The following is a 20,100-nucleotide window of genomic DNA, read 5'->3' as shown; positions in this document are numbered from 1 at the left end:
CAGATTGTCTAAGGAGCCAAGAATCAGAGTTCAGCCGTAAGGTTTTGTTTGGGAAGAAAGTCTGGGGGGATCATTTTATATTTTTTTTAAATTCTAAACTTGAAATAGCAATGAATTGACTCAGCTGTTGCCTTACAGGTGCTAGTGAGAGTTAGAGCTAGCATCCTGCCCACCTGCAGTCAGGTAGCTGAGGAGTGCTGCAGGATCCTGCCACGCTCCCGGCCATACAGGCTGGTGGGGATGCACAGAGCTGTGTGGCTCATGCCCTGCCTGGGTGTGAGGACTCACACCACACAGCCCTTCTGTTTCTGAGCACCCCTCAATGACTTTTATCTAAACAAAGTGTTACAGGCAGCTGCAGGTCATTGAATAATAGGAAATTAATAAAAGGGCAGCACAAATGAGGGTTGCTCTGTGAAGGTTATACTAGAATTCACACCAGCTTTTAACAGATCTACTGTCAGCAGTTTTCTTGGAGAGAATCCTTCCTGGGCCTTTTCTTAAACCTTAAAATAAGTCAGAATGATTCAGCTGTTTTATAGCTGAATTAAAATTCTATTAAATTTCAGGAAATGTGCACTTAGCATGTGCTGTACCACCTGTAGAGTGTACAGGCTTTGCTGTTGTTAGAGCCTGGGCTTCTGATGATGGCTTTAAGCAATTTGTGACAATGCTGAGAATGTGGCATCAATTGCTGTCTACTCTGCCAGATAAACTGCTTACCTTGAATCTCCTCCTGCTTCCTGAGCCCCAGCTAGAGGGAATGCACAGATGTCAGTGAGGATGTGGTTCCACAGCCCTGCCCCACCCCTGTGTGCCGGTGTGTAGCCGTTTATTGAATGAACTCTGTGGGTGGTGCCAAGGCAGTAGCGACCTCATTGGTGCCTGAGATATGTTGCAATTTCCAGGTCTGGTGTATTTTTCCAAGCGTACAGGCAGTGTGGGGAGGGGAATGCTTTCTTTTCCTGTGGTCATTACAAGGTGACGCCTGCTGAGGTGAGCAGGGCTTGTTGTTGAACAGAGTGCATCAGCAATTGGATGCAGCTGATTTACACCTAAGACCAGGCTGGAGAGAGCACTCTTGCAGGAGCCTTGATCTCTGGGAGTTCTGAAGGCTGAAAAAATTGCAGATCACAGAATTTTCACCATGAAGAGCTCCAGAAATGTTCTCTATCTTCTCTTCTTTCACGCTGGTAAGTGTCCTCCAAAAGCTTTTGCTGTGCCACGGGAACTCTGTGTGATGTGAATGGGCAGAAGGAAACTAGAACCACTGAACCACTTCAGAGCTAGTCTCATGTGGCCAGGAAATAAACAGAAGGAAGTAATAGAAAAGCAGTAGAAAAGGCTGTATTGAACACCATGCATATATCTAGACTCATTGGTGTCAAATGTTGTATTTCCCCCGCACTAAATCAATTTCTGGTTCAGTGGTGTCTGTTTTTCACAACAAGGAGCAGTTCTATGACACTTTGTAAAAATAGAAATAATTGCTTTATTTCACTTCTCATGCTCTGTGCAACATGTTGGCTTTTTCCTGTCACTCCCAAATTGTATTGGTGAGTGCTTTTAATTTCACTAGAGGTGTAAGTACTGTTTCTGAAGCACTCTTCAGTTCTTCAGAAAACAAATGATCCAAGTTAATTATTTTTCCCCCCATTTTTTTCTGTTGAAAGCCCTTGATGCTGTAGTAGTAGCTGTATAAATAACCATTTGATGTTACACAATGTAGTACCATTACTTTGAGGAGTTATTGGGATGTTTGTCAGTGATAGTTCTGGCTGTGTTAGGATTCTGAGCATATTTCAGATGGAAGTTGCCAGCTTCTGCCATTTTAAGCTTTATAAATCTACTGATACACAGAAGGGCCAGAATTGAGAATAAACTTGGGTTCAGACACTGACCTGATGTTTAAAGCTGGTTTTCTTTGGCAGTAGGAAGAGAGGCTAACTGCAGGCCTTGTCTGTGCTCAAGCCCATTTCAGATGGGCTAACTTGTAAGGAAGGAGCTAGGATATTGCCCAGATCTGACTTTCCTCTAACAACAAAATTCAGCAATTTCGAAAGGGACCAATAAAGCCTTGGTTTTGATGAGTGAGGAAAAAACCAGTGGATTCATGCTGTTTCACTATTCTGGCTGAAATATAGAGCTAAAAGAATTTTATGTTTCAGGTGTATGGCTGATGATTTTTTCATACTTTTGTGCTTTACCCCCTGTGTGTCTGTGTGTAAAATCAGAAAGCTGAGGCTGAAAAATGGCACTTAGCATACATACACACTGAGAGGCTGAGTCCCCAGATTAATTTCTCTTTGCTTATGTTTATAAAAAGAAAACCCCAAAATGAAAAACAGGAGTTTTCTTCCCTTCCCAAGGAATTAATGGTGAAATTTCACCCTGACAGATGAGGTAGTACAAACATGAAGTTTTTGTGAGGTGTATTTTTACTATGACCTGTTGTAGCTTTCTCCCAACCCTCTTGGTTCTCAGAATTCCTGCAGCTCAGAGGTGGGCAGTTGTTTCTCCCTTTGCTGGCATATGCTGCCATGAAATCTTCCCGTAAGCTTTCCAAGTCTGACTTAGTATTTGTTGACAGCAGTAGATTTGGCTCTGTGTCACAGAGGAGCAGCAAGCCAAACCCAGAGTTTCGCTGTTGGATCTTTTGGCATCAACAGTCTTGTTTAGTCTGCAGCCAGGAAGTCAGAAGATGTGCAGGGAGCACTGGCGGGCACTAGCGGAGTCATTTTTAGCTTGCACAGTCAGATGTGGCATCTCGGCTCCATGGCACTGGGGGGGAAGTAGAGGGCCACTTGCAGGTATTAGAAAACCACATGATAAATGGTTTACAGCAGACTCCTGCTTAAAAATGGAAATTGTAGACAAGCAGTGGAATATTGTGTCCCTGCTGACGAAAATGACCGTGCCTGTTTGTCCCACGCCTGTGTTGCCATTTCACCGCACTGTCTGCGCACGGTGACCTCTCCCCACAAAAGCAACCAAGTGTTTGTAGCTTTGGCACTTAGGAGGGTGAGGTCTGGGGCTGCTGAAAGGCACCTTTCTTTGCTAATTAATGGAAATCTCCACTACTCAACTTCAGTCTTTTCATTCATGGCTCTGCCCTCCCCTTTTCCTGACTGTGGTTACGATCTCTTATGAAAGACTGTTTTGAAGGGCCAAGTTTACTTTTCTAGTTTTCATAACAAGCCTAGTGGCAAGGCTTTTGAGCACCTAAGGTTGCTTTTTTAATACAGACCAATAAGGGCTGATGCCGGACTCCAGATAATAACTAGCAATACTCAAGACATGAGTTGTCTTTGGACAGTCTCTTTGGTTTTGTAGCATATCATTTTAAATAATAGTTTAACATGGTTTTAACTTGATTACGATGGTGTGTTTTGCGAGGTGTTTAAAATAGTCTGGATGCCCTGACCTATTCCATGGTACCTGCATTTCTTATGTCAGAAACAAATGCCATTGGATTTCAGTATCTGAGTCTAATCTTGTGGTCAGTCCAAAAAAATTTCAGTATTCATGTAATTGGAATGAAAGTGGGAATCACCTCTAAGGACTCACAGTGAATTGAGCCCTGATTTTTTTCTGTTTGGGGAGAAAAGCAGAACGAAAGTTTGTCTCTACATGGTAAGCTCTATTCCAAAAGCTCAGATGGGTTTTGTAATATTTTCTCTTGGTGCTGTGTTTGCAGCTCTCGGCCTGGAGCGTGTCCGGTGGTGCACGGTGTCTGAACCAGAACTTTCCAAGTGTAATGACATGAGCAAGGCCTTCAGTGAGGCTGGCATCCTTCCCCCTCTGGAGTGTACAGCAGGGGGGTCAGCTGCTAACTGTACCCAGATGATCAAGGTGAGCTGTGAGTGACACCAGTGTCACTAGTTTAATTTCTCCATGTGCCAAATAATAATCCCCTGGCAAGCTGCACTGTTCTATGGTGAGCGTGTGGCCTTCCAGGCAGCTGAGCCTCTGCTTCCTGGCATTCATGGCTCTGACAAATCAAGGCATATCTTTGTTCAAAAAAGCACAGAAGTATACATATGAACTAGAATGTCAGAATGACCCCATGTCATCTGTTTGGCTGCTCACGAATGGCCAGTCATTAGGAACACAGCTAAGGTCTTAAATATTTCCTCCCAAGTAGTAATCTTTGATTTGGGAATTGTGTCAGATTTATTTAGCAGATATTTAAGAAGGGATGGAGCTACAAGATGCAGACAGTAGTTAAAGCTGTGCTGCTTAGCCTCTAAGTAGATTGTATTTCGATAAACTCTGGATCAAACTCCCATTTCAGGGTCCTGTTATGGAAATTGCTTATAAACAGATGTGCTGAGTGTAATCAAATCAAATCTTCCAATACTGAGACAAGAGAAAGGCAAAGCAGTAAGTGGGGTGAGCAAAGGGCAAACCTCTGTATTAAACTGCATTAATTCAGCTGCCCAGAGTGTGCTCAGCTTTCAAAAAGAGTGTGCTTCTGGGGAAGGCTTTAAAGACTGTGAACATGTGAATTTGCAAAATGATGTATGCAAAATAATTTCCTCCTTTGGAGGGGGTAGGAAGTAAAAAGTGGATGTTGGAAGAAGTGTGGAGGCAGGTAATCATGGCTGTCATCACTGGCAGGGTGTGGGGGAAGGGAGGGCTGGCTGTGCTAATAAAGAATGTTCTTTGTAGATATGCCCGGGAACCAGGTTTCTGTGGCGATGCAACCTGTCAAGGACAAGAGGTTCAGAGGAAGGAAAGGAGATCTGAAAGAACAGTTTGAAGGGAGATGAGGCTGATGATTATGTGGCTAGAAAAAATGAACAGATTTCAAGAACTGATACCTTGTAATTTTAGTCAGTGGAGCAGAATGGTTGTCTGACGACTCAGACTGCCTCATTGCCTCTTGATAAATGCTGTTCTTGAGCAAGGGTGTCAGACTGTATTGAAGAATATCTGAGAGCAGATACTGATACAGATGTGGATCTCACCTTGGGAATAGACAGGGCATTGTAATGTCAGATCTTCTCCAAACCACTTGATTGCTGCATTGCACAGAGGAAGCTGTTAGATTCTGCAAAGCAGATTATATAAAGGGCTGATGAGTGTCTGATTCTGAAATATAGAGCTCATAGAATTGCATTTGCAAGCCATTGGAAATAGCAAGCAGGCAGACAGCATGAGTAAGTTGCTTTCTGATAAAATGAATTTTGACTGTAAGGCTTCAGACAAGACTTTGTCCTTTAGATCTCCTTTTTGCTTTCTCCCCTTGTGCTGATAATCTACTAAATATTCAAGCTGGCCTACTCTGGGTAGGACTGTGTGGAATCCCTGAGTTGGCATCTGCACTGAACTCTGATCCTTGAGGCCAAGAAGGGAGCAGGACACAGTGGCTGAAGGGGCAGATGCTGTTTTGTAACACTGCATAACTTGGACTTAGACCTGTGTATGTGTTAGCACACGGATAAAGGAAAAACCCTTTTCGATTGAAGGTGTGTAAAAATTAAGAAATACCTAAATATTTAACTAGGGAACCTGACAATATTTAATGTGAGTTGATTTTCAGCAGGTCTTTAAAACACTTATGTAGGTAATTCTCAAATGTTGTGACACACAGAAATAAACTTCCTCTGAAAACAATGAAGAGAGGATTACCATCACAGGTATACTTAATAAAAAATTGTAGCCAAGTCCTGTGCTTTTGCTAAATTTATTGGCAAATGCTTGCTGAAAATAAAAATGCCCATGCTGCTGTTGATATGTCACCTCAGCAATAATTGTGTGTTATTTAAAGGAGAGATCTGTAGCCTGAAAACTACTTCATGTTAAAAACAATAGACCTTTATTGTCCTGTGCTATTTTTACAAAAGCTATTTATCAGAGACTCTGTGTCTAAACTGAGCTCAAAGTTTCTGCTTTGCAGTCAAAAAAGTGCTATTTCCTATGAAAATATGGCCATATAATACCTCATGGTTTCTGAGGCAGCCCTTTCCATTTTATCTGCTCTACTTTTGGTCCCCCACCAATTCTAGAAGCTCATTATGTTCTCCCTGAGGGTAAGAGCCTTCTAACTCCCCCCTCCTCTCCTGTCATGTCCCTCCTAAACCACAGATTGTATTTGATTCCTGCACTGTCCTATGGTCTGACCCTCACCAGTGGAATATTACATCTAGTTATTCAGAAGAATTGTGTCTGTTCTTTAAGATGCAAATATCTCCCAATCCCAACCCCACCTCAGGTTCCCTTGGATTTGTTCAGCTCTCATTCATGAGAACAACTATTGTTTCAGCTGATTAATGAATATAATCTTTTTTCTTTTTCAAGCCAAACAAGCAAAAGATTTCAAATAACATGGCAACTTCAAATCTGGTTTAGATGTCAACATTGGCATATTACCTGTGCTCTCACAAAACGCCTTAAAAAATGTTCAAGCTCTTTATGTGGTTCAGCCTGTGGGAAGCTGCTGTGGTGTGCTAGGCAGTCCTAGCCCTGCCCTGCCAATGCTTTGCAAGCTCCCAAGGCATGGAGAAACTAAATTACCCCCTCCAGGGCCAAAGCAGAGGTCAAGCAAACTGATAAGAAACTTGGAATTAGCTTAGAAATGCAAAATATCCCACTGCTGATTATTTTCTCAGCAATATCTTGTCTGGGTGTGAAATGGCCTCTCCTGGCTCCCATAGGTTCAGTAGCCAGAGGGAGCTGATTGTGCTGCCAGGGGTGTGTGCAGCAGTTCTGCTGGCCCTGCTGCTGGGTATCCCCATCCTGTGCTCTCCAGAGCATCCTGCAGCTGTAGCAGCATCCCAGCAAGCTTGGTGTTACAGTCACCAGAAAACACCTGCTGTTGCTGGGCACCTTCCCAAAAGTGGATGCCTCAGATTTGTATCCTCCCAGTTTGAGCAGTCTTTTTAGATACTTTCCTCCTTCTCAGGAAGCCATTGCCACCTGCTCCCCCACTCACAAAATGCATGTCTGCCTTGTGCTGAGCCACAAGCCAGCAGGCTCTAAGGGTGCTTTAGAGTGCACTTTGGCATTCAGATTTTGTAGCCCCAAAAATATTATTTTGAACTATCTGTGTATGATCTAAAAATGTATCTACTTTATTTAAATCTTCAAGCTTTGGGGCACTAGCTGCAGAATGAAACTTAAAATTGCTGGGCTTCAAGATCTAGCTGAGAGCTGCAGCATCCATTTCTAAGGTTCCTTTGTAGTATAAAGACTGATGAAGCCATCATTGTGCAGGGCTGGTTTCTGCATGGCTTCTGCAGGAAGGCTGTTTTGAAGGTCTAAAATCCCTCTTGGTAAGAGTTGTTCAGAAATTTGTGCGCCCTTTAAATAATTGGATAAAAGAAAACACAAATGCATATTAACTAAGGGCCTCTTCTAAATGCATGGGCACTCTGGTTGTTGATAACTACTGATAATTAAGGTTTAACATGTATTCTGCCCTTGTGTCTGCACAGGATGACTTGGCAGATGCAGTGACCCTGGATGGCCGTGGGATTTTCCAGGCTGGAAGGGAGCATGGTCTGAAACCTGTGGTTGGGGAAGTATATGATCAAGGTATATTCTGACTAAATACCTTTTAGTTTACTTAAAATGCATAAGAAAAAGCTTGTATCCTTCTTGCATTTTATTTGGAGTCTTCTTGAAGACTCTAAGCAGTGGGTAGGGGTCAGGTTCCCTCTTGGTTGCTCCTGCCTGTAACAGACTGTTTGGGGAACCAGGACACAGGGCTGTGGCCAAGCCTGTCCTGAAGCATTTAGGTCAGAGTAGCTGTTCCTGTAATAAATTTGTTGGGTTGGTTTTTGATTGTTGTTTACTGTCCCTCTGCTTTCTATGTTCTCTGTTCCATACTTTATAGATGAATGAATTGCTAAGCATAAATCACTAGGTTTATCTCTCAGTCCTATACATTGGAATAATTAGATTTTGTTTTTACTAATGTATGATAACCTGCTGGAAGAAAGGAAGTACTAGATTCTGCTTCTTGTCTGGGTGACCTTAAGCTTTGATTTCTGTTCAAGGCAGAGACAATAACTCAGTGGTGGCTTGTCATCCTGACCAAGAGCTCAGTATCAACACATTTGTGTAGTTCAGAGCTGGATGATGCCCCCCCTAACTTTAAGATGCAAGGGAGGGGAGAGCTCTGAAGAAGTTTGCTGGCAGTGCTGTCCCATCACTCTATTGTGAGATGGAGCTGGATTTGTTTTGTAGCTGGGTCTTAGTGTTACCTGGCCAAAGGCATCTTCAGAAGTGGCTGTTGGGGTCAGTCCATAGGATCCTGGATCATCTCCAGCAGCCCCCACCCTGTTAAACACATCATGACTGGTGAGGGACCTGTACTTTGGCTTCTCAAAACCAAATGGGCCTCAGGATCCAGAGGCTGACTTTCGCCATTAGTCAGGCTATGAGCTCAAATCAGAGAAATGTGGAAGAAATTTAGTGATTTCTGATCTAAATAAAGTCAGATTGAATGACCTTATGATCACTTCAAACCCTCAGCTCTTGACTCTGAGTTATATTAAACGGTAAAACAATGATAATGAAATCAGCTGGGATGCTCCAGAGACATCAGTTGACTCTGCTGTAACAAAATTAGGATCCACTGTGGAATAAATTATATTGGTTTCAATTCAATCAAAATATATTGAGAGTAATAGAAAATTTCTTTCTGAAAGGAACCTCACTTTCAAAGCAGTGACCTCCAAAGTTAGAGCAGATTGCCTGTGGACTAAGACATTTCACACTGAAAAGTTACGGGGTACCCTGATTCACAGTCAGCGGGGTCTCAGCAAGGATGTGAACATAGTGGGTAGGGCAGGCACAGGAGTCCAAAAATCAGTGTATGTCACTGTAATGCTACTGTGGGGCTACTCAGGTTGTTTCTCTTTCTTCCCATGATGCAGAGATTGGAACTTCCTATTATGCTGTGGCTGTGGTAAAGAGAAGCTCCAGCATCACCATGGGGAGCTTGAAGGGAGCGCGCTCCTGTCACACTGGCATCAACAGGACTGCAGGCTGGGACGTGCCCGTGGGGCACCTCACTGACACCGGGCACCTGGCACCAATGGGCTGTGACCTTCCACAAGGCAAGGCTTACAGGGCAAACATCCCTTCAGCAATGCTCTCCCAGTGATCTTGGGACCCTCTGTGTGTGTACAGAAATGTGACTCAGCTGCTGTTTTGTTCTTTGACTTTGATGCTCCCTGTAGGATTCTAATGTAGGTCTGATGAAGACTGCAGGGTTTTTGGCTGTTTTAAACTTGGAAACTATCTTTTAAGAAGAAAATAACTTGTGCCTTCTGGATCTTTTTAGAGATGTACTGTGTGGATGTGTTAAAATGAAATTGATCTTGTTTATTCATTGCTAAAAATGCCTCATTCTAATTTTGCATTTAGCTGTAAGTGACTATTTCAATGCAAGCTGTGTTCCTGGAGCAAATGGTGTGAACTATCCCAAATCCCTCTGTCAGCTCTGCAAAGGGGACTCAGAAGGACAGAACAAATGTGAACTAAATTCCCAAGAGCAATACTATGACTACAGTGGGGCTTTCAGGTAAAAATGATCTGTCCATTTTTTTATTGCTGTACCCTCTCCACACAGGCTTCACTGACAAGAAATTGAATCTACAGAGCTTCCAGTTGATCTTGTTAGAAGTCTATAGTTTTGTTAGGATAGCCATGCTTTTAACCTGACTGATCAAAAGTAATTCTTAACTCACTATTTCAGGTATTAATATCTGAATATTAAAACCAAATGGATATTTAGCACATATACTGGGCAGGGAAAGCCCACTGCTATTTGCTTTGTCCAGCAGCTGTTTGACACAATCTGAGTGTTTCAGCAAGCTTTGCTGACTTACCTTTCCCAGTGAAACCTGATGATCCTTGGAGCCTGAGAGCTGAACTGGTGCCCTACTTGGCTATTTCAATTATCCCACCTAGCTGCTCTGAATTATCGAGTTGCTCTGCCCTCCATTTTTGCACACTAATCTTTTTTTCCTCCTTCCCATCTGTGTGCTGTGTTGCAGCTCCCAGGCCCCAAGTCATAGCATTTACAAGGGCAGAATTTGCTTATGAGAAGCACTTGCTCCTCTCTGTGTATTCCCCAAAGGACTGTGTGACTGCCTCAGACACAGAGCTGTCCTGGACAAAGAAGGTCATGGTGTTTGTCCCAGGCAGCACTGAACATGTTGTTCATATTCACCAGATGACAATGATAGTTTACTTCATGCTCCAACAGCCTCTAGTCTCTGCCTTGAGCAAAACTCTGAGCACAAGGAAATAGGTCAGTGTCTGTGGCTGATGGAACGGAGCACAGAGCCCTCGGGCTGTCAGCTGGCAGTGGCCAGAGCACAGGGGTTTTGTAATGCCTCTTTGTGGTTGGATTTATATTTATTAGGTGTTTGGCTGAAAATGCTGGAGAAGTTGCTTTTGTGAAGCACAGCACAGTGCCTGAATATACAGATGGTGAGTAATCCTGAAGCTTGTTGAATAATGGCTGCAAGATCTGAAATACAGTGTTTGTAATAACAGTACAATATCAAATATTTGATGTATTTTGGATTGAGGAATCAGCAAATAGATTGAGATAGAGAATTTTTTTAAATGCTTGATAGTTTCAGTATAAGGTGAAAGGTGGAATATTAAGCTGCTTCTGGAAAGAGACCTTCAACGGCAGAAACCTCTTTTTGTATAGATCTGGACTGTTACATTGCTCCAGCCTGCCAAGGGATTCAGTGGAGACTAAAAGAGCATTAACCTGCCTTATCTGGCACTATGTGAAAACTACCTTGAGCATAACATTGCTTTAATATGTCTGGCCCAGGGGAAAAATCCCCAAAAAATGTTGTACGTGATCCTAAACTAGGGATGCTCTTGATAGTGCTGCAGACCCCAGCACAGCTCAGTGCAATCTCACAAATGTTATGGGACTACAGGACCACGAGGATGCACAGGATAGGCTGTGCAGTCAGGAATAGTTCAGAGGAGATGTGTGTTCTGCTCCACATGTGTAAGTGGGGCTTGGAGCCAGAAGCATCAGCCCCAGCTGATGTCTGTCCCCCTCCTGTGGTTTCAGGGAGAAGCCTTTCCTCCTGGGCCCAGCGGCTGCGCTCCCAGGACTTCCAGCTGCTGTGTAGGGATGGCAGCAGAGCTGATGTGACAGAGTGGAGGAGCTGCCACCTGGCCAGAGTCCCTGCTCGGGCCGTGGTTGTGCGGCCTGACACAGATGGGACAGTTCTCTTCCAGCTCCTCAACCAGGGACAAGTAGGAGGCCATTTCTTCATTGCTCCTTTGTGTTTTAGAAGGGCTCTCCCAGCTGTCTAAGCAGACTGAAAATGGGATATCTGAGCTCCTTTGGCTCTGTGGGGTTTGAAGGTGTATGGGATGTCACACATCCCACACAGAGCAATGTGTGACAGGTTCTTTCTTCTTTAACATTGCAGCAAAGATTTAATGGGGTGGGTGCCAAGTTTCAGATGTTCGACTCTGCCGTCTACGGCGCCCAGAATCTTCTGTTCCGAGATGCCACCACAGAGCTTGTTGCAATCACAGCTCAGAATTACCAGGCATGGCTGGGGGATGAGTATCTACGTGCCATGCAAGCTCTGAGCTGCAACCCCAATAGTAAGTTGTCTGTAGATTCCTCTTTATAACCAAGAAAAAAGATAGCTGATAACACAGATCATCTTGATTCTGGTTTATTTTCTTCTCTGGTTATGGCAAGATGCCAGTCTGATCTTTGAGCATGGGCAAAGGTCACTTTTTGACCTAGAGACAATACTGTATTAACATTTTCCTGTGCAAATTGTCCAACTTTGTTAAAAGATGCAGGCATTTTCTACCCTTTCTTGGTGTATGAGAGGCATTAATCTGGTAAGCTGCTACTGCTGCCTGGCACTTAATTTCTTACCTGCTGACAAGGGGAAATAATAATGTGCTGCTGCACAAATCCCCAGGTAGTCTATAAAAATGGATGAATGGATTCCTAGCAGAGGATTTCCCCCCTAAGCTGACGGAACCCCTCAGTTACTCTTTATTGAAGCATTATGGTCTTTCCTGCAATCAGAAGAAGCTAGAAATTACTTGATACACATTCTGGGAAAGTCAGAAACACAAGTTGCAAGAGTCTTTGCCTTAAGAAGCTAAAAAATCCTGGCAAGCGAGCCTCCCAGATGTGATCTGTGCTGTGGCAAAGCCCTTCACCTTTCTGATTTGTCTCTTCTGGGCATTGCTCTGTGACTGTCAGATGTGACAGGGTGTATCAGGGTGTATACAGGTTGTATTCAGGGTGGCTTTTTGCTGCACTCCACTAACATACTAAGCTGGGTTTAATGGTCAGTAATTGTAGGAACTGTTCCTTTGCTGTGGAGAGATTTGCAGTGCAGACATCACTGCTCATCAGGGAGTGCCCTGGTTCCTGGTCAGGTATAAGTCTGAGCTGGAGGGATGGGAAGCAAATATTTTTCAATAACACGTATGGGACACATGGGACAGTGGGCAGTGTGAATCCTTGTTGTGTACTGCAGAGAAAGTGAATGTAGCATTTGCTTTTCAATTTTGTGCAGCAATGCCAGAAAGCCTGAACTGGTGTGTTGTGTCCACTGAGGAGATTTGGAAATGTGGTGAAATGGCCGTTGCCTTTAGAAAAAAGAATTTGAAGCCAGCAATTCAGTGTATTTCAGCCAAGACAAAGGAAGAGTGCATGGAGATGATCCAGGTAGGCTGCTACAATCCTTGTGCCATAAACCAAATGAGCAGAAGCTGCTCTCTGCTGGGTAGGTGAGGTTAAATATGTGCACTCCCTTTGGTGACAGGCAGGAACACTGGATTTGAAGGAGATGATCTGTAGCTCAGATGCTCTGGATGAGCCTGAACCCTGATGATCTTTGCCTGTGATGAGGGCACTGTTTCCCAGCTAAGTCTAGCCTGAGTCTGTGAAATCTCCTGTCCCTGTTTCACTGTACACATTTGGGAGGTTTTCTTTAGCAGTGTGATGCTCTTCTGCTGTAAGCCTTGCCCTTCAGGGTGCCACAGGTGTGACCATAAAGGTGTCATCATTGTAGTGGGGAAAGGATGTGCTGGGTTTTTTCACAGAAATCCTATGTTTTATTTTTCAGAAAAAGGAAAGTGATGCTGTAGTTCTGGGTGGAGCTGATATTTACACAGCTGGGAAGACATATGGCCTTATACCAGCTGCTGGAGAAAGTTACTCTGGTAAGAAGATCCAAAAACATAAATACTGACTTTATTTTCCCAGGTTGTTTGAAAACAACACTAAAACACAGTCCTTGTTCCCAGCCCCGCTGGGAAAGCTGTTTTCAAAGGAAATAAGAATTATTTCCCTCACATCATAGATAGAGGAGGATATGAGATGAGCTTCTACAGTGAGGCTACTTTCATCTGTCCTGCTGCAGGACCAGGTTGAGTCTTTGGCAATTTTGAGTCTTGTACTTCTTCATTTGTTTTTTGAATTCTGAAAAAAAAATATTTTCATTGGAAAAAATTAGTGTTCATAAAGTCAAAATATTTTTAAGAGAAGCAAAAATACAGAAATTGCACAGTAGATTTTAGTTACAAGCAAATTCTTTCTCTCAGTGTGGCTGCTTCAGTCACTGATTAAAAGAGGGCTTGTATCCACAGTGTCACTAAGGCAGAATTCAAATTTGCTGCAAAATTCATAGAACTTTTAATGCAGGTTTGAAGTTTTCACATAAAAATAACTTCTTGAAGCAGATTTGCTGAGTTACTAATGGCCCTGAATGTTGTTTTTCAGAGGGATGTGTTTATAAGAGCTGGTGGGAGCAAGAACACTTTCTTCATCTTGTCTCTGGATTATTCAGTTCAGGTGTAAGCAGTAGCATTTTACAGACCAGAGGTGAATGCAGCAGTGTGAGGCAGCAGAAGTGAAGAGCAATTCCATGTACATCCATGCTGCCTGACTAGCAGATTGTTGGTGCAATTGAAGTTGCCACCATATAAGTGTAATGGATGCACAGATGATCACTAAGATGTGGGAATGCATAAGAGAAGCTGTAATGTGTTGTGTGTTTTTTTCTGTTTATTTTACAAGCTGATGACAGCAGCAATGCATACTATGCTGTGGTGTTAGTGAAACGAAATGTGTCCAATGCATTCACCATCAGTGACCTGAGAGGGAAGAAGTCCTGCCACACAGGACTGGGGAGAAATGCTGGATGGAATATTCCCATTGGTGTACTCATTAAGAGGGGGATTATTAAGAACAGAAACTGTAATATTCCTCAAGGTAAGAAAACAGTAATACATATCAAAAAGATAGTAATAGTCTAATGATAAACTTTAATTAGGGAAGTGTTTTTGATATTTCATAGCTCTGTATTTATAATATCTGTATTAATCATACCCCTATTTGTGAAGGGGTATTGTGTTTTTAATATATTGATTTGAAATTTTAAGTTTGCCACCAGTGTGGACTAGTGGAGGGGTCTGAAAATGTTACATCTAACATGAAAGTATTCCCTTTCTTTGTCACAAAATAATTGACTAATTTAGGTTGGAAGGGACAGTTTGAGGTCATCTATTCCAAGCAACTGCATAAAAGGTCTGGTAGTTCATATTGCTCAGGGCTGTGTCCAGGCAGGTTCTGAGAAAGTCCTAGGACAGAGATTACACACAACCTCTCTAGACCCTGTCCAACTACTTACCATCCTTGGTACAAAGGATTTCTTTTCTTATATCTAATCAGAATTTTCCTTCTCGTAACTATGGTTTGTTTCTTCTCATCCTTTTGCTCTGCACCGCTGAGAAGGATCTGGCTCTGTCTTCCTGAAAAACCTACCATGTAGATTAAGATAACAATACACTGTTAGTTGTCTTATTTCAGGCTGACCAAGTCCAGCTCTCAGCCTGGTAAATGCAAGTTGTGTTTCAGCCCTCTGAGCATCCTACTGTCCTTCCACTGTATCAGCTCTAGACTGTCCATGTCCTTTTAACACTGTGAGCTCAGAGCTTGCCACAGATGTCAGAGGAGAACCTTCACTTCCTTGACTGCTCCCCCAGCACACCCTGTTATCCTGAGCACTGGTGATGCATCCTGGTGCCTCTGTCCAGGATTTTATTGCATTTATTTTCAGCTGCATTAGGTAATGAAACATGCAGCACAACAAGACAAAAATCTGTAAACATGGAACTCCACATTCTAATTTTGCTTGCCTTCTTATCTATCACCTAGGAAGCTCTTTGCTTTCATTACATAGTCAGCTAAATAGTGCTCTAAAAATATTTTAGAAGTTCTAGTTTGTGAATTCCAGTAAGGCAGCTGTAACTTTATTTCTAGTGTTCTACTGAAACCTGCCTTGGTTATAACTTCATGATGTCTGCCCTTTTTTTGTGAAGAGCCCACACTTTTCATTCCTTATGTTGGTTTTGTCTTTCCCCAGCTGTGAGTGAGTTTTTCTCTGCCAGCTGTGTCCCTTCAGCTGAGCAGGACAATTACCCAGCCAAGCTCTGTCAGCTGTGTATTGGGGATGAGAGTGGAAACAACAAATGCAGTGCAAGTAGCCAAGAACGTTACTACAGCTACAGTGGAGCCTTCAGGTAACTGGTACCCACAGCTGTGACTCAGTGTCAGCCTGGCAACATGCAGGAAGTGCCTGCCTTCCATCCCAGTCAGCAGGCAGAGGTTATTGTTGCTATAAATGAGGTGGGATGTGTGTCCCCAGATGTCCTCACCAGTGCAGGTATGGTGTAAGGCATTGCACTGGCTCGTGTCACAGCCTTTGCCAGCTGCCTTGCAGACAGCCAGGTGGGAAAGCAGGGAAGCAGGTACACAGCTGCCAGGATCTGGCTGCTGTAAGTCCCTGCAGAGAGTGACAGGCTCGTGACAGGGAGCCTGGAGGGTGTCTTCACTACTCTGATTCATTGGTGGCTGTAGGTGAAGGTAGATTTCTGTACAGCACAAACAGCTGTGGCCAATGTTGATTTACCAAATCCTCTTCAAAACAAAGTATGTTAAAAATAGAGGGGAGAAAATAATATAAAATGGAACTTTGTGCAATAGTGTACATGTACAGATGGGGCTATACCCAAAGACTGTGAAACTCTTAGATATGGAAGGAGCACTTCCTTTTCCTGACCTTCACCTCAGAAGGTAATGCTGCATGGAACGGCTGGCAGAAAGCCACCTTTTCCCTTCAGGGAGGAGACTTCAACAGCAGCTGCCTGGTAAATAATGAAGTGTTAGATTTGGATAACTACTTTTTGCAAATCTATTTAGTTGAGTCCAGCTGCTCTGCTGGGTACAAGCCTTGCAGGCAAACTCCAGATCCTCTGCTGTACTTCATGGATTAAAGAGACAGCTCCCAGTCAGGAGATGGATGAGCAAAAAATGCTGTTACAGGCTGCATGAGCCTTGCTCATAATTCTAACATTGTGCATTTGATAAAAGGGCCCATACAGTCAAACTTTATATAGAGATCACTTTTTGTTTTTAAGGGAAAAGGTGCTTAATTCATTGAGAGATGTGGGAAGTTTTAAGTATTTAAAATGGTAGAATTTGGGTGAAAAAACAGAGGACTGCAGTCTTCTACAAGGTAGGGGTAGATCTATCTGTGCCACTTAGGTGATCCCCTCTGAAAAAAGAATGAATTATGGAAGGTGATTCAGATGGACTTAAAATTCAGATTTCCAGATTCCTTCAACTCTGGCTGTCTTCAGACTAATTTGATAGAGGTGTGAGAGGCCATTCAGTTTGTATATATACCACTGGCTGGAGCAAATCAAACTGCACAGAGTACTGAAAAATCTGTTAGGAAAGTTTTTTCTGATGGGGAAATGTACTGAACAGCCCCACTGAGTCCTTGTTCTCTGTGTGACAGTGTCAGCCACATCGTGACTTATCACCTTTAATTGGAACTGTTGATGTTAAACTAGGTGCAATTGAAATATATGTATTTTGGGTAACTGTTACCAGTCATAACTTTCCTAACCATAACTAACAGTCATAACAGTCATAACTAACTAATATGCAGTATTTTGTACTGCATAAGCCATGCAGTTTACAGCTTTACATCCATTTCATTGGTTTCGTTACTTTGTTTTAGGAAATGCTTCTTGAAAACACTTATAGAATAAACTACATAGGAAAGGAGGTGGTTTTAGGGTCTCTTGGCATGTTGGGCTACTTCTGCTTCAGAAAATTAGAAGAAACTTTGGAAATTGCATTTAGATTAACTGGAGATCTCCAATGTACAGGGCTGCAAATGCTACACTGAATATCACATAATAGATCTCCTGTTTCTTTACTCATTTAGTATTGGTCTTTCTTGTTGTTTTTCACACTGTTTTTAATAATTTTTTCTACTCTATTCCACTCTTGAAATTTGTAATTCAGAATATTTTTTTAATATTTTTTTTCTCTTCTCTCCATCCAAGATTTCTCTGGTTTTTCTTACTAACTTTGGGTCCAGTACATTTGCTTGCAGGAATGCCTGTAAAAAAAATGCATTCTGAACCTATGAGTTATTAAAAAATGTGGTTCACCTAAAGATGCTTTGAATTGAAAGCATTTTTATCTTTGACTTCCTTTAGGTGCCTGGTAGAGGATTCTGGGGATGTGGCCTTTGTGAAGCACTCTACAGTGTTTGAGAACACAGATGGTACTTGGTTTTACATGTCTCTTTATTATAATTCAATTATTTTTTCTTGCTTTAAAGCATTCATTGCTTGACAATGATCTGTTTCTTTTTTTCAGGTAAAAACACTGCTAGTTGGGCCCAAAAGTTGAAGTCCAGTGATTTCCAGTTACTGTGTCCAAATGGTGCCCGTGCTGAAGTCACCCAGTTTGCCAATTGTCACCTGGCTCAGGTGCCAGCTCAGGCTGTTATGGTTCACCCAGATGTCAATGTTTTTGCTCTATATGGACTACTGGACAGAGCCCAGGTACTAATAATCCTTTTATTTTTGGGGGGAGTTATAAATGGTCTTACACAGTCCAAGGATAAAGACAACAGGACCACACTGCCATATCCTGCCTCATGGCACTGGCAGCATGTGCACAGTGCACAGTCCTGTTGGGAGTGTGACAGAGAAAGTGAAATACTACCCATAGGACTCACCCAGTAAAACCACCCTGGTACTCAAGGGATTTCAACCTTTTGCCCAGCCACTGGTTGCAGTAATAATTTCCCTGGAGCTTAAGGTGTTTTCCCATGGCTGTCCCCCGTTTCTGCGTTGTACTAACGCTTTTCCATTCTGGAATTTTCATTGGAATGCAGTAGGACTTTGCTGGGTTTGTTTATGCTGCAGCCATGTCCATGGTAAGCCACGCAGGCAGAGTGTGCCTGGCTGCCACAGTGAGGTTCCTTCTTCTCCATCCTGAAGTTAATTAATTCAAAATCAAGACTGAGCAATATCTCTGCTAGGCTTCAGTCATGTCTGTAACTCCTGGGCAGCCAAACCCTGTATTGCATAACAATATTGAGGGCAAGAGAGTTTTTAAAAATTACAGCTCCTTTTCCAGATAGTAACTAAAAACACAAAATCACAAATGCTGTTCATGTAATTGCCAGTGGCAGAATTCTGTATCTGATCTACTGGAGCATCTAAAAGCAAACGCATAAGAGAGATTCTGCAATTGTGTATGAATTTTTAATCTACAAAACGGTTCCTATCATCTTTCATGTTGGATGACAGCAACATGGCACTTCATCTTGCAAAATGCTGAGAATTTTTCATTATTTTCAGGTCTACTTTGGAAATAGCAGCAATGGAAATGGATTCAAAATGTTTGATTCTTCAGCTTTTCAAGGAAAAGACTTGATTTTTAAGGATTCTACTGTTGAGATTGTGCCAGTGAAAGAGAGGAGAACATACACAGAATGGCTGGGGAGTGAATATATTGAGTCCCTTGAAGGGATGCAAACACCCCAGTGCTCTGGGGCAGGTAACAGGATAACACAGTACTCCCTCATGGCTACTGTCATTCCCCTGCTTGCTCTGTGTCAGATACAAGGCCTGGATTAGCATGGTCCAAGTGGGAAGTTCCAGGCCACCTCTGCCCTGCCACCTTCTCTTCAGAAAAGCTGCTGTCTGGATAACATGCTGTGCTACCATGTGAATGCCTCTTCCTGCCTCTTTGCAGGGCAAGTGCCAACAGCATCTGCTCATCAGGGAGTGGGGTAGGGCTGGAAGCTGCCCCTGTCTGTGTGGATGGGGTGGAATTTGGGGCAGAAACCAGCAATACAGTATCAACATGCTTTACAAGATCAGTCTAAAACTGGAGCATCTCTGCTGTTGTTGCTGATATTGAACCACCCAGGATTCCCAAGAACTGTTAGATGGATTCTGGGTTTCTGACCCGTAGAAGAATTTCTTGGAAGGCAATATCAAAACTCTTGTCTAGTGAATTCTCTCTCTAGTCGCCTCCTGGCTGGCTATGCTCAGACTCCACATCCCTGCTTTACCCATCCCACTCTGTTTCTCCTGAGCTCTGCTGCCACAGAGGTTAAGTGCACAGAGAATGGACAGGCTGTGAATAAAGACCAGTCCAGCTTCTGCCATGGACAGTCTTCTACCTTCCAGCAGAGGAAAGTACAGGAAATTTCAAAAATCACTGGATGAAAAAGAAGCCCAGAGAGACTGGAAGGGGGATTACCATCTTTGACAGATAAAAGAACAAAGCCAAATGTGAGCATCCACTGAGCTTATTGACTTTCCACACCCAGTTCTCTCATGGCTGGCCAGAGATGTCCTGTGATCTTTAGTTTGATGCAGCCTTCATCAAGAACCTCATGACTGTCCTCCTTCCACAGGGGGCAATCCTGAGTGCCTTGTGCCTGAAATTTGTATTTGCTGTACGGGAAACAAAATACTTCACTTCTGAGTAGCCATTTCTACTGGCTGTAGTATTCAGGTTTTATTTTTATCCATAGCTGCACTATTCACAGATGTTGCTGTGCTGCTGGCAGGCACTGGCCTTGTGACTTTAGAGACCCCCTCATGATCCTGGGATGAACAGACATGTAGTGTAATAAAAACCTGGTAAAGCCAGATAGCAATCACATAAATAAGTGAAAATAGCAAATAAACATGAAAACTTTATTCACACTTTAACCAGCCTGGTAGCTAAACTTCTGCTTT

At 42.9% G+C, this 20,100-nt stretch overlaps 1 protein-coding gene across 2 annotated transcripts; it reads left to right on the top strand.

The window, feature by feature from the left end:
* The first annotated feature begins 1,080 nt into the window (after positions 1-1,080).
* MELTF (melanotransferrin) lies at positions 1,081-19,951 on the top strand. 2 transcript variants are annotated; one of them, XM_066556557.1, is made up of 15 exons: positions 1,081-1,193; positions 3,698-3,852; positions 7,440-7,539; positions 8,886-9,068; positions 9,379-9,535; positions 10,382-10,449; positions 11,060-11,247; positions 11,427-11,607; positions 12,549-12,700; positions 13,101-13,197; positions 14,054-14,248; positions 15,402-15,558; positions 17,551-17,618; positions 17,714-17,901; positions 18,706-19,951. In XM_066556557.1, exons 1-15 carry the CDS (start codon positions 1,148-1,150, stop codon positions 18,982-18,984), a joined length of 2,214 nt encoding a protein of 737 aa, XP_066412654.1. In that variant the 5' UTR covers positions 1,081-1,147; the 3' UTR covers positions 18,985-19,951. The 2 variants fall into 2 exon arrangements, with proteins under 2 accessions (XP_066412654.1, XP_066412653.1); XM_066556556.1 differs by lacking the exon at positions 1,081-1,193 and having other exon boundaries at positions 3,445-3,852.
* Positions 19,952-20,100: the final 149 nt, after the last annotated feature.

The sequence above is a fragment of the Molothrus aeneus genome, chromosome 10 (assembly GCF_037042795.1).
Source record: "Molothrus aeneus isolate 106 chromosome 10, BPBGC_Maene_1.0, whole genome shotgun sequence".
Lineage (NCBI taxonomy): Eukaryota > Metazoa > Chordata > Aves > Passeriformes > Icteridae > Molothrus > Molothrus aeneus.
This window is presented reverse-complemented; position numbering and strand designations above follow the sequence as displayed.